General features: G+C 39.9%; 1 protein-coding gene across 9 annotated transcripts in view; it reads left to right on the top strand.

Moving 5' to 3' along the window:
* The window catches only part of KALRN (kalirin RhoGEF kinase), a 589,612-nt gene that overhangs the window by 573,387 nt on the left and 2,836 nt on the right, over positions 1-13,389 (top strand). For all 9 annotated transcript variants that reach the window (XM_034423023.3, XM_034422995.3, XM_034423032.3 and 6 more), the window contains 6 exons: positions 289-316; positions 2,206-2,377; positions 3,914-4,035; positions 5,878-6,009; positions 9,637-9,801; positions 11,968-12,046. In XM_034423023.3, coding sequence (XP_034278914.2) covers positions 289-316; positions 2,206-2,377; positions 3,914-4,035; positions 5,878-6,009; positions 9,637-9,801; positions 11,968-12,046 — 698 coding nt within the window. The remainder of the gene's footprint in view (positions 1-288; positions 317-2,205; positions 2,378-3,913; positions 4,036-5,877; positions 6,010-9,636; positions 9,802-11,967; positions 12,047-13,389) is intronic.

Raw genomic sequence — 13,389 nt, forward strand, 5'->3', positions numbered from 1 at the left:
TGGTTCATTTACAAACAAGTACATTCATGACTGCTAGCTCATTCCTGCTTTTTTTTAAAAATTTTCAAGATCTGGCCAATTGAAAGATCCTGCAATCTTGATGTTGAGATCAGAAGGGGCTGTTACAATAAACGCAGTATCAGAATGAGACTTCTCAGGATGTACTTTCAGTTCCTCAGTATTTTTAAAACCTACTCGTATCTCGCTGAGAGCATTTTCTTTTTTCAATAACCAATTAAATAAACCTTTTTTATTTCTTGTGTGTGTACATATGTATATATTTTTCAGATCATCAACCCAAATTTCATCCAGGAAGGTGAGTTAAAGACATAAGCTTGTTCAAGTCTTTATTTTTCCATGTTTAAAAAATGAAAAAGGAAATAATATTATTTCCCCAAACATACCCTGGGTAATTTTGTCTCAGTAATGACAGGCATGATACTAAGTCAGGGGTCTGAAACCTTAAATACTCAGAGCCATTTGGATCCATTTCCCACAGAAAAGAAAACACCAGGAGCCACAAAACCTGGGTGGGTGTGGCCAACTCGACATCATTCACTTCCACCAGTCACATGACCCCCCCCAGCCACACCTACCCAGCTGGTCATTAGGGCAGAGAACCGGTTGTTAAAAAACACCAGGAACCACAAAACCCTTTTGACATCTCTCTCTTTCTCTCTCCCTCCCTCCCTCTCCCCATCCCTCCCCCTCTCTCTGTATCTCTCTATGTTTCTCTCTCTCCCCCCCCCTCTCTCTGTCTCTGCCCTGGCCGCTTCTCCATCCCCCCGCTGTCGCCCTTACCTTCTCAGGCCAGACGAGGAGTGACTGGGAGGGGAGGGCGAGGGGCGGGGCCAGCAAGTGGTGGGATCACCTGACAGGGAGCCACTGCAGAGGGCCCAAAGAGCCACATGCAGCTCCGGAGCCACAGGTTGCTGACCCCTGTACTAAGTACATTCTTACTACAGTCCCAAAGAATATATAGGACAGCCAATTAAACTGACTTTGCTTTCCCTATAATATAATTTAAAGTACAGTATATGAATTGCTAAAATCTGCAAACAGTAGGATGGCAGAAAGATCCAAAATTTGGATTGTGTCCAAAATTTTTCAGCCCAGATTTGATAGTTTGAATTATAATTCATTTTATTTCGTTTATTTTAGCTAAGCAGTTTTCAAATTATTCTGAGGTTCTTTTTCGCTTTTATTTTGCATCACATTTATATAAACTTGCTATCTGCCCTTAACGTTGTTATTGATTAAATTAATTTATACCTGCCTTTTATTAAAATGAACACCCATGCTGCTTACACCTTTTAAAACAACAAAACAACCCAAGTATCCAGAAATGCAAAAGATAAAAAACAATCAAAGTACAAATAATTGGGAAAATGTAACCCATAGTTCTATTTCGACATCAGTGGAAGACTTGAGTGGCCAGGTTAGGAATAGATTGTAACAGAGAAAACCTATCCTTGTGGTCACTAAGAGTTGACTGTGACTTGATGGCAGATAATCACTTCCATTTCAAAGATTCTACAAGCACAGTTTTATGAGAAAATTTACCACAGATCTGGTTTAAAATGTTCAGGATATGATTAAGATTTCAATGTTGTATTATGAAAAAATGACATACTAAGGTTGATCTTTGGAGTCCTCACAAAACCATGGTGATAATTCTTCTAAGCAGTGGTGAAATCCAAATTTTTTTACTACCAATTCTGTGGGTGTTGCTTGGTGAGCGTGGCTTGGTGGGGGTGGCAGGGGAAGGATACTGCAAAATCCCCATTCCCTCCCCACTTCTGGGGGAAGGATATTGCAAAATCTCCATTCCCACCCCACTCTGGGGCCAGCCAGAGGTGGTATTTGCCGGTTCTCTGAACTACTCAAAATTTCCGCTACCGGTTCTCCGAACTGCTCAAAATTTCTGCTACCAGTTCTCCAGAACCTGTCAGAACCTGCTGGATTTCACCCCTGCTTCTAAGCTGTGGAGGTCTTTGAGGCCCTCTCTTTTCCCCATTTCTGAAAACATGCCTCAGAAATGGGAAGAAAGAGGAATATTTTTCCTATTTTCACTTTCTATGGAGCAGGAGTTTTCTTGTACCAAAAAACATGACTCCTTGCTTGACAGCTGTTTCAGTATTTCAAATGAAATTGTTGATGTCTCTTGTGAATGTGATGTGTCTCTGTGTATGGCATTTACTCCAGTTGCTCCTGAGTTTCTCGTGCCCTTAGTGGATATCACTTGCTTGCTTGGAGACACCGTAATGTTGCAGTGCAAAGTCTGTGGGCGGCCCAAACCAACCATCACCTGGAAAGGACCGGATCAAAACATGCTTGACAATGACAGCAGCACCGCTGCCATTACAGTTACCTCCTGGTATGTTCAATCTTTGCGTTCAGGATTCTGCTGAAACGATGAATGAATTAAGGTGGCTATTGAATATAGCAATATATTCAATATAGCAAATCTGTGTAATTGTAATTAAGTAAAGAGAGTTAAGTTTCATAAACCATTTAAAAACTGTTCTGATCTTCAGTCTCTCATAACCTACATCAGTCCAGAGGAATATAGAAAAAAGAAATATCTTCTGTAAGACATCACAATTGCCGTATGGCAGGTTTTTCTGACCCTTCGTCAATCTCAAGCATTTATGCTGATTCCAGGAAAGGCAGACAAGTTTAGGCTTGTGCTCTGAAAGTTGCTGACAACTGCATGTATTTAATTATCAATATTGGAACAAGGAGAACAGCCCCAACGATGGCATGGGAGATGGATTCATTATTCTGTTTTTGGCCCACAGGAACTTTCCATCTGTTCCTTTCATTGCGTCATTTCCACCTTCATCTGCAAAGTTTAATAATCCTATGTTACTGTAAATCATCCATATATGCATCATTGGGTATGACTGCTATATTTGTATAGGTCTTTTGATAAACTGTAAAAGAAAGTTAAAAGTCAAAGGAATGTCGAAGTATAAATATAGCAGCACTGTGATCTTAGTGTTCAGTTATCTTAATCATTTGGTTTATGTCCTAAACACCCTGGAAATGAGTTCTTCAACATCTCTTGATCAGGATTGGGGCTGATGAGTGAAATTCTGTTTTTTCTGGAGATCATGTCTCTATGGCTGCCCTGGGAAAATTGGTGCATTCACAACAGGGCAGGCAAGATTGGTGCATTCACAACAGGGTCAGCTAATCACAAAACATGCCTTGAATAAAAAGGAAGATGACCTGCCCCCAAGATGCTAGTACTTCCAGGTCACTTTTGTTGGTATTGTTTTCTAGGTAGGTAACTGCACTTCTGAACAAAATTCTGGGTGCAACCACCCATTGTCTTTATCTCCTAAGTCTATATGGAGCTAAGGAGCATTATTGGGAATAAAGGTGGCATTCATGGCTAGAGGTTTTTTTAATGAAATGTTAGCTTCCTATTAAAAAATCATATTTAAAAAAATCCTTGGGAGGAGAGAAACTAGTAACAAGAACCTTACTCCACATAGGCTCCAAATTCCAGACTCTTGATCTGCACAGTATGAATAACCCATATAGTTATAGTGCAAAACCATTCCATTTTTGCGATCATTAGAATCACAATCATTAAACAGAACAGTGTGAACCAATATCCATTAGTAAATTATTTATTTCCTTTTGTGTGACTAATGTCCATAGACTCAGTGAAAAGAGCACATCTTGTCTATTTTTCCATTGATTCTCACTTTCCAGATCAATTGAGATTGATTGGTTGGTTGGTTGATGATTGGATTGGATTGGATTGGATTGGATTGGATTTGTAGTCACCCATCTCAAACCCATGACTCTAGTTACCAGAAACATTGAAATAGTTAAGTTCTGGGAGAGAAGCCACTTGACAGAATTGCAATTTAACCTTTTAACTTCTGCTCCCCTCTAGTGAATCAGGTGACATTACCCTAAAGATCTGCAATGTGATGCCTCAGGACAGTGGCATTTACACCTGTGTGGCCACAAATGAACTTGGGATAGCATCCACATCAGCGACGATCAAAGTACAAGGTAATGAATTTTCCTTTCATTTATAAGCTAAATACATGGGGCCTGTTGTATAAAACCTTTTTATAGGTTTGCTTGATGAAATGGTATTGATTTTAATCATGGTGTTTTATGAGGAACAGGTAATAGGGAAAACAAAGGGCAAGTTCCCCCTAGTAATAGTAGTAGCATTAATAATAGCAGTTTGGTCTCATTTACTTGGAGGGAGGTCTCTGCAAGTGTCAACAAGAATGCAAGTGGGCCACACTTTAATTGGAAGTATCTGGCAAGCATAATTTGGTTGGAAATGTGCATTATTATATGTATAACAATTTTTTGTAAGAAAATAATGATTATATAGTTTCTCTTATAGTTTCTCTATAAGCCTGAGAGAGAAAGGATTTTTAAACTTCTCTACATATTCAGATTTTATAGTCACAACAAAGGGCCATCACCCTGCCTTGACCTTAGCTAATACCCCTTAAAACTGAGAAATACAGACTTGGCTGGAAGTCCAGAAGGCCATATCTAAGATGAGGGCTACATCTGAAACTTGAATCCTAGAAGGAGGTAGTGGCAAGACATGTCTGTATTGCTGCCCCAAATACATGAGTATAGTCATCAGGAGTCACACTCAGGGAGTCAACCTATAGAGACTTTAGAACAGGGATGTCAAACTTGCATTGACACGTGACGAATTGCGACTTATTCCCCTTCACTAAACCGGGCGTGGGTGTAACCAGCGCGTGACACATCTGGCCCATGGGTCACAAGTTTGACAGCCCTGCTTTAGAGACTTCTTCAGCATGTGCCATTTAAAACTGCATGTTATCAACTGCATGTTTAAATTCTTCCTTTTCATTAAAAAAAAAATCCCCACTTTGAAAGGCTGACATGCCAGTTTTCACATGCAAAATTGTTTTGAAGTAAATTTACACAGATTATTGTCACTGAAAAATGGTAGTACTTTCCTTTCTATGATGTTCTAGCATTAGTAAATAGAGGACATGTTTAATCCTCTCCTCACCTGCCGATTTCGGTAACTCTCCACCTTTCCACACCCATACATTAGCAATCAACAGAAGAGTGCAAGATCTCATGAACTATCCGTTTCATATATTCCTTCCAAAAGGCATAAACTTTAAAACAGTCTTTCTCAACCTCAGCAATTTTAAGGTGTATTGTCTTCAACTCCCAGAATTCTCCCAGCCTAGGAGACCACACATCATAAATTTGTTGAGATTAGACTGCTCTAAAGGATTCATCACTTTTTCTCCAAATAATTGGATCAGCTTTCATGTATATTATATTTCTTAAAAAAAGCAAATGTAATCAGCAAAGTGCCCAATGACTGATAATAACTTGATACAGTAACATAATATATAGCAGGAAAACATATCAGTCACTAGGAGTCTCCTGGAGGCTTGCCTGCCTCCATTTTCTTTGTTTTCCTGAATTTCAAATACCCTTTATAAGTTACACCTTTCCAATATTTAGGCTGATAGAGATTACTAGTTACAATCAGCAATTACATTAAACTGCACTAAAAATAACACATTTTAAAATTAGATTGTGTTAAATCAGAAATTTAATCTGTCCTGTAGCTTAAATTTCTTTTTTAAAAAAACTGGATTAAAGCAACACTGCTAGGAGAGAAATTAACTCTTTCCTATGACTTTATTTTTCCCTGATAGCTTTGTTCCTCAGATGTTCTTTTTTCGGCAGAAGAATACAAAGAGAGAGAGAGAAAGAGAAAAAAAAGATTTGACAGTAAATCTCTTTGCTGTTTGCTCCTTAACTGGGACTCCAAAACTCTCCTCTAATCCTCTGCTAATTGTTTCTTTCTTCTCTCTTTCCCCGTCTCAGGGGTTCCAGCTGCCCCAAATCGCCCTATTGCTCAGGAAAGAAGTTGCACTTCAGTGATTCTCCGCTGGCTGCCTCCATCCAGTACAGGCAACTGTACCATTTCAGGCTACACAGTCGAGTACAGAGAAGAAGGTGCAAGCATTGTGAGGCTTTTGCGTGGGAAAACCTGAATCGTGTACCTGTCATATATTTATTTCACCACTGATTTTTGTAATTAACACAGTCACACTTTCCCCCTGCACTGTGGATATAGGCAAATTTTCATGGCCCTAAATGTTGACTATTTTTATTAGCACCATCTAGCACTGCTAGTAAGGCCAGAGAAAGACAAGCTGACATAATTGCTATACAGGTAGTTCTGAACTTACAAATATAATTGGGACTGGAATTTCAGTCGTAAATAGAGTCATCATGGGATCAGACCCAATTTTGCAACCAATTTTTACAACGACTGTAAAACAAGTCTCTGTGGTTATTAAGTGAATCACATGGTTGTTAAAATAATACAACTTCCACAACTGGCATTTTTCTGCTGGCAAAACATTGCAAAATTACCATCATGTGACTGCAGTATATTGCAACCAGTCATAAATATGAGCTGGTTACCAAGTGCCCAAATTGTAATCGTGTGACCAGGAGGTGGTACAACAATTTGTAATGTTTATAAATGCAAATACAGGTCGTAAGTCCCTTTTTCCAAGGTCATCATAATTTTGGACCCTTATTGAACAAATGATGGTAAGTTGAGGACTATATTTAGTGCTAGATTTTACTCTACCATTCTTCCTTTCTGCTGTGGTTGCAAGCAGGACAAATGGTATCTAAAGCAGGCAAAGGTGATGAGAGATTACTCTAGGTTTTAAACCTCTGTATCTGTCTTAAGAGGGAAAGAAGCAGGGGTGAAATGCTCCCAGTTCGGACCGGATCACCCGATCCGGTAGCGATGGCAGCGGGTGGTTTGGAGAACCGGTAGCAAAAATCCTTGCGCCCCACCACCACCACCCCCAGCTGAGCCGCACGATCATCAGAGGCTTTTTTTTTCTTTTAAAAGTATTTTTTCTACAACCTCTTCCAAAGAAAAAATGCTTTTAAAAGTAAAAAAAAAAAAAAGCCTCTGATGATTGTGCAGCTCAGCTGGGATCATCAGAGGCTTTTTTTTTTTCTTTTAAAAGTATTTTTTCTACAACCTCTTCCAAAGAAAAAATGCTTTTAAAAGTAAAAAAAAAAAAGCCTCTGATGTTTGTGCAGCTCAGCTGGGATCATCAGAGGCTTTTCAAAGCATTTTTTTCTGCAAACTCTTGGCCGAAGAAGTGGTAAAAAAAAATGCTTTGAAAAGTCTCTGGCAACTCCCAGCTGAGTTGACTGATCGGCAGAGAGGTATTTTTTAAAATGCCTCTCTGACAATCCTAGCTGAGTTGCTGATTGGCAGAGGCTTTTCAAAGCATTAGAAAAAATGCTTTGGAAAGTTTTTTTTAAAAAAAGTTGGCCACGCCCACCCAGTCACATTACCCCCCCCACCAAGCCACGCCCACAGAACCGGTAGTAACAAATTTTACATTTCACTCCTGGAAAGAAGGCAACCAAATAGAATAGGTGGGAGCACTAACTGCTCATCCTCCCCTTTCCTATCTTTTGCTCTCAACTTCCTAATAAAAGGATAGAAGAAGAAGAATAAAAGAACAATTGCAGGACTCAATTGCAAGAGTTCACAAACTCTTGAAGTCGGCAATGGATTCTAGTGCCGGCTATGAAAGACTCAGAACTCCAAGGAAGCTTCACTAATGTTAAAGTTCTCTGTTCCTGCTGAAAAACTAAGCACCTAGATATGTCACGTGACGTATTGCAACTTTTCCCCCCTTTGCTAAACCGGGGGTGGGCGTGGCCATCACATGAAGCATCCGGCCCAGTTTAGTAACTGGAGTAACTGGAGAATTGCTACCTTACTGTGGCCTCTTTATTTAAGGAACAGTTGCCCTGCATTCTTGTGTTTCTTTCACCTACTTTCCATTTTGTTGTATTTCCAATTTGTGGCACGTGTGCACCATACATCAAAAGTCCCGAAAAGTCTTTTATAACTAGAAAATATCTGATGAGTGTCAATAAATGGCAAGCATTGTTCACGCTGCATTGCCTAATATCATTCCTATCACTCTTCAGCTTTCTATACTAAAAATTTTGTCAGAAGGTTTTCGGCAAAACTGGAGATGAAATTACAATAGTCTCCTTAATATCACTAAGCACATGGATCTCAATTGACTCCATGTCTCCCTTCACCACAGAATTACCACAGCCTATCTTCTCAGTCCTTGCCTTCCCTGCTCTTCCATCCATATCACTCCAAATCTAATATATTCATGTTTCTGTTAGAAGAAAGTTCTATTCTATTCTATTCTATTCTATTCTATTCTATTCTATTCTATTCTATTCTATTCTATTCTATTCTATTCTATTCTATTCTATTCTACTCTACTCTACTCTACTCTATTCTATTCTATTCTATTCTATTCTATTCTACCCTACCTTACCCTACCCCATCATGTCCTGTTCTGTTCTGTTCTTTTATTTTTTTTTCTATGCTTCATTCACTAAAATGGTGGGTGTGGTTCCCAAATGACCATTCTTCCTGTAGTATTATCAGTATGACACAAAAGACAGATGTTCCAAGCATGCCTGGACCAGGGGTGAAATCCAGCAGGTTCTGACAGGTTCTGGAGAACTGGTAGTGGAAATTTTGAGCAGTTCAGAGAACCGGCAAATACCACCTCTAGCTGGCCCCAGAGTGGGGTGGGAATGGAGATTTTGCAATATCCTTCCCCTGAAGTGGGGAGGGAATGGAGATTTTGCAGTATCCTTCCCCTGGAGTGGGAGGGAATGGAGATTTTGCAGTATCCTTCCCCTGCCACGCCCACCAAGCCACACCCACCAAGTCACACCACGCCCACCAAGCTATGCCCACAGAACCGGTAGTAAAAAAAATTTGATTTCACCACTGGCCTGGATAGTTTCTTTTTCTCTTGTTCCCCCTCACTTCCTACGCAGGGCTCTTACACCCTCTTTCCTAACCAAGCAAAGCCACTGAAACATTTGATACTTATCTAAGTTTTAAAGGGGCTTAGATATCCTGCAGAACAGAACTTCCTTCAGATGCATTTGGCATCCTGTTCCTTAAGAAGAATGAGGGAAGTAGGAAAATAAATAGACTGTCATGACAACAAATGGGACACTCTCAAGGTTGTAAGGCTCCATGGATGAGCCTACAATCTACCCTTAAGACACACCACTAATAAAAGACTGGAAATAACACTTCTTCTGTTTAATCAGGGGTTTCAAACTTTTTCAGGACAGCTTTAAAAAACCCAAATCCCCAAACCCTTGATCAAGAGGCCAAAAAAAAAAAAAAAGTTCCCTGCTAGAAAATTGGCTGCATTTGAGAGTTTTTGGTGGTGGCGGCTATTATTTGTTGCCTTAACCTTTTCACACAACTTAGTCAACTTCTCACGGAACCCTAAAATTCTGTAGAACGTCATTTTAAAAACCCTATATTGATTAAACTTCAGGTTCTACTGAAACCAGGCTGATGAAAATACCTCTACTCTTCCTTCGATCAACTTGTAGGAGCATTTTAACTGGAGTGCTTTCTTTCTAACCTTCTGTGATTGAAGACTAGTCGCCTATGTCACTAAGAAGGGAATGTGTAATTGCATTTAAATGTTGGTTGTTTTCTCTCTTTTGTCTTTTCTCTTACTTCGTACAACACAGGCTCCCAGGTCTGGCAGCAGTCTGTTGCCTCAACTTTGGACACCTACCTCGTTATTGAAGACCTCATGCCTGGCTGTCAGTACCAGTTCCGGGTCAGCGCCAGCAATCCCTGGGGAATTAGCTTACCCAGCGAGGCCTCTGAATTTGTGAAACTCCCAGAATACGGTGAGCCTGTATTCGCAAAGGTAGAGCTGACTTTCAGAATGGAAAACTTCACCAACGTAATATTTCAGAGTTCTAGGCTTTGTTGAGAATCAAAATTTCCTGGGAGTTCAAGCTTCACGTGGTTCATATTTTGTTGCCCGCTATGAAAAATTGGAGAGAGATGTATGCTAACATGTCTTCCTACGTTCAGATCATTTTACGTTGGTGCAGCTGGTCTTTTGAAAGGAGTGCAGCACAGGGTTTATAATACTTACTTTGCTTGCAGCCATCCTGTGAATAATTGAAGAATTTCAAAAGGATGCTTTGATTTGGTAAAACTTTGATTGACGGCTCCCTCCAAAGAGAAGCAACATCCCTGGTCAAATTGGCCCTTGCCCATTCATGTGCAGACTTTTCTCCAGACTAAAGCGATGGGTTGTCTTGAAGCAGAAACACCCACACACACACACACAATGGATTGAAATGTCAATTTGCTTTTTTCCGAATGGAGGCATTGCTTTGAATCAGATTGTTTCAATGACCCAACCCGAAGCGATACTTCAATTAGATCACAGCCAATCTGCACTCTTTTAGATCTGAAACCCAGGATTTTCATTTGGAAAGGTCTCAGGGGGGCTGGTTTCACCATTAAGCAGAGTGAACCAACTACCTTAGGCAATGGATATTTTGCAGAGCGAAGAAATGTTCCTTCTTTTACATGCAGGTATTTTTGGAGAGGATTTAAAAAAAAAAAAAAACTCAAAATAACTTGACTTTGGTAAATGATGGCACCACTGATAGGGAGCCAAGTATTTTGGGCCACTGCTGGCTCAATCAAAAACTGTTGCCAGTCAAAACAAGATCTACGGTTTGAATTGGCACAATAATATAACATGGTAACTGTATTCAATTTTATTTAATGCAGTAAAGCAGTGATTTACTGATCTCATAGAAAGACAGTCATTGTCTCGGTCCGTACTAATGTTAATTTTAATCACTATAAAGCATTCCATCCCATCTAGTGGTGGGATTTAGCTGGTTCAGGAGAACCGATTGTTAAATTGCTGGCTGGCCCCTCTCCTTCCCACCCCTTCCAGGAGTTCCCCCGTGCCGAGTTTTGGCTCCCAGGTAAGTGCAGGGAGGTCTACTAGACCCAAAACGGGGCACGGGGTCTGCAGTATGTCCCCTCGCAGGCCATTTTTGCTCCCGGGGGGTACAGGAGGCCAAGTGCTGCCTGTCACACCCCCTGGCCACACCCACCATGGCCACGCCCACCCAGCTGGTCATTAGGGCAGAGAACCGGTTGTTAAATTATTTGAATCCCACCACTGATCTCATTTTAGGCATGTAGTTCTTAATGCAGCAATTTGCAGTTATGGAAAGGAAACTTTCTAACAAGTCTAAAGTTGAGACAAGGTCTTCACTGAATTTTGCTTTATTCGTTTATGAATATACCACCACAATCCAAACTGATTTTAGGTGGTTTACAACTCATATATTAATTACAGTAATAATATTAATATAGTAATAACAAACAGCATGTAATTATAATTAAAACTAAACTAGCCCTTCTCACCCCTAGAGAAAGGTAACCACCTTTCCTTTGGCCTCCCTTGCAGTGCACCTCCAGGACTCTGAGAAGGTATTCTCTGACTGTCTAGGTTAGAGGGACAGATTTGATCATAGAAAGGTGGTCTCCTAGAGAGTACACATGAAATTTTAGAAGCCTGCTCTGGGACTCTTGTGATCTTCCTGAGTCTTGCCAAGACACAAGAGCAACAGGCAAACACTGGATTCACTCTTTAATATATTTGCATGATGAAATCAACACTTACTGCCATCATTATGAGCCGTGGTGGTGCAGTGGTTAGAGTGCAATACCGCAGGCTACTTCTGCTGCCTGCCGGCTGCCTGCAATTTGGCAATTCAAATCTCACCAGGCTCAAGGTTGACTCAGCCTTCCATCCTTCCAAGGTGGGTAAAATGAGGACCCAGATTGTTGGGGGCAATATGCTAATTCTGTGAACCGCTTGGAGAGGGCTGTAAAGTACTGTAAAGTAGTATATAAGTCTAAGTTCTATTGCTATTGTAGTTTGTTGTAGTTGTTGCTGCTGCTAAAATAATTACCTAACATTGACTGTATCTGTTTTGCAATTCTTCTTTCCCAACCCATCTGGTTCCACAAAGACTCTGCAGCGGATGGTGCTACCATTACTTGGAAAGAGAATTTTGATTTTGCCTATACAGAGCTGAATGAAATTGGACGGTAAGGAAGTAATTTCCCAAAAGCCAAACATCAGAAGATGTAGAGAAAGTATAATTGCCCATTTTTAATCATGTTATCATTGCAATGGGATTCTCTCCATAGCAACTACACAATCTTTGAAAAAGTCACGGCTGCTTTAATCAATCACAGAGAGGCACCGCATTCACACTTTCATGTGTTGCAAAAACATTTCTTTCCAGCTGAGTCTGAAGCACTGCACTAGACAACATTGTGCACACAAACACACACACATAATATCTTCTCTCTATGTATCTCAACTCATTTATTAAACTGGTTAAATCTATGTGGGATCTAGTACCCAATATGATGAGCTCCATTCACCAGAATTCACTTTTCTTTTCTTCCTTCTCTTACTAAGCCCCATCACTACTGTACATGCTATTATTTACAACAGAAACCAGTCTTTTTTTAACCATGACTAACTCACAAGTGCATAGTTTAGTACATTGCTCTAAGCTATTAATCAAATGTTTACAAACCACAGTGGTAGTTTTAGTGAAGGAAAACGTGATGATCTAGCATGATATATAAATGCAGGCTCTGTGTTACTGCTTTTTCTAAACTCACCTTAGATGTGCCCTCTTAGAAACCTTTTAATGCTAAAACCAAATGAAAAAATAATCACCCGGAGATATAAAAACACTAGAAAGTTAAAAAAGGCAACTGGACCTTTTTGGATTTTTCTTTGAAAATATTTTCCTCCTCATCTAAGCAGCTTCTGAGCGCTAGTGGTGTAGTGGTTAGAATGCAGTATTGTGGGCAAACTCTGCCCACAACCTGAAGTTTGATCCTGACAGGCTCAAGCCTTTCATCATTCCAAATTCAGTAAAATGAGGACCTAGACTGTTGGGGGCAATATGCTGACATTTGTAAACTGCCCAAAGAGTGCTGTAAAGCACTATGGAGTCATATATAAGTCTAAGTGCTATTGCTATTCTTCAATTCTAAATAAGAATTGAAGAAGCTTCTTGAATGAGAAGCAACATGTTCTTAAAGAAAAAAAAACAAACCAAAAAAGTCCTCTTGCCTTTTAGAAAAGAGACTTTGGGATATTCATGGCTTGGATGATTAAGAATCTCTATGGACAACCACTAGGAAGAAAACAGTGCTGACTAAATCTGGGCACAGGGTTTATCTATGTATAAATATAGAGAGAATGATTTGCCCTTTCTGATCAGCAAATTTGTTCATAGAATAGAATAGAATAGAATAGAATAGAATAGAATAGAATAGAATAGAATAGAATAGAATAGAATAGAATAGAATAGAATTTTTTATTGGCCAAGTGTGATTGGACACACAAGGAATTTGTCTTGGTGCAT

This window comes from Pantherophis guttatus, chromosome 1 (assembly GCF_059756535.1).
Source record: "Pantherophis guttatus breed Tessera chromosome 1, ASM5975653v1, whole genome shotgun sequence".
Classification (NCBI taxonomy): Eukaryota; Metazoa; Chordata; class Lepidosauria; order Squamata; family Colubridae; genus Pantherophis; species Pantherophis guttatus.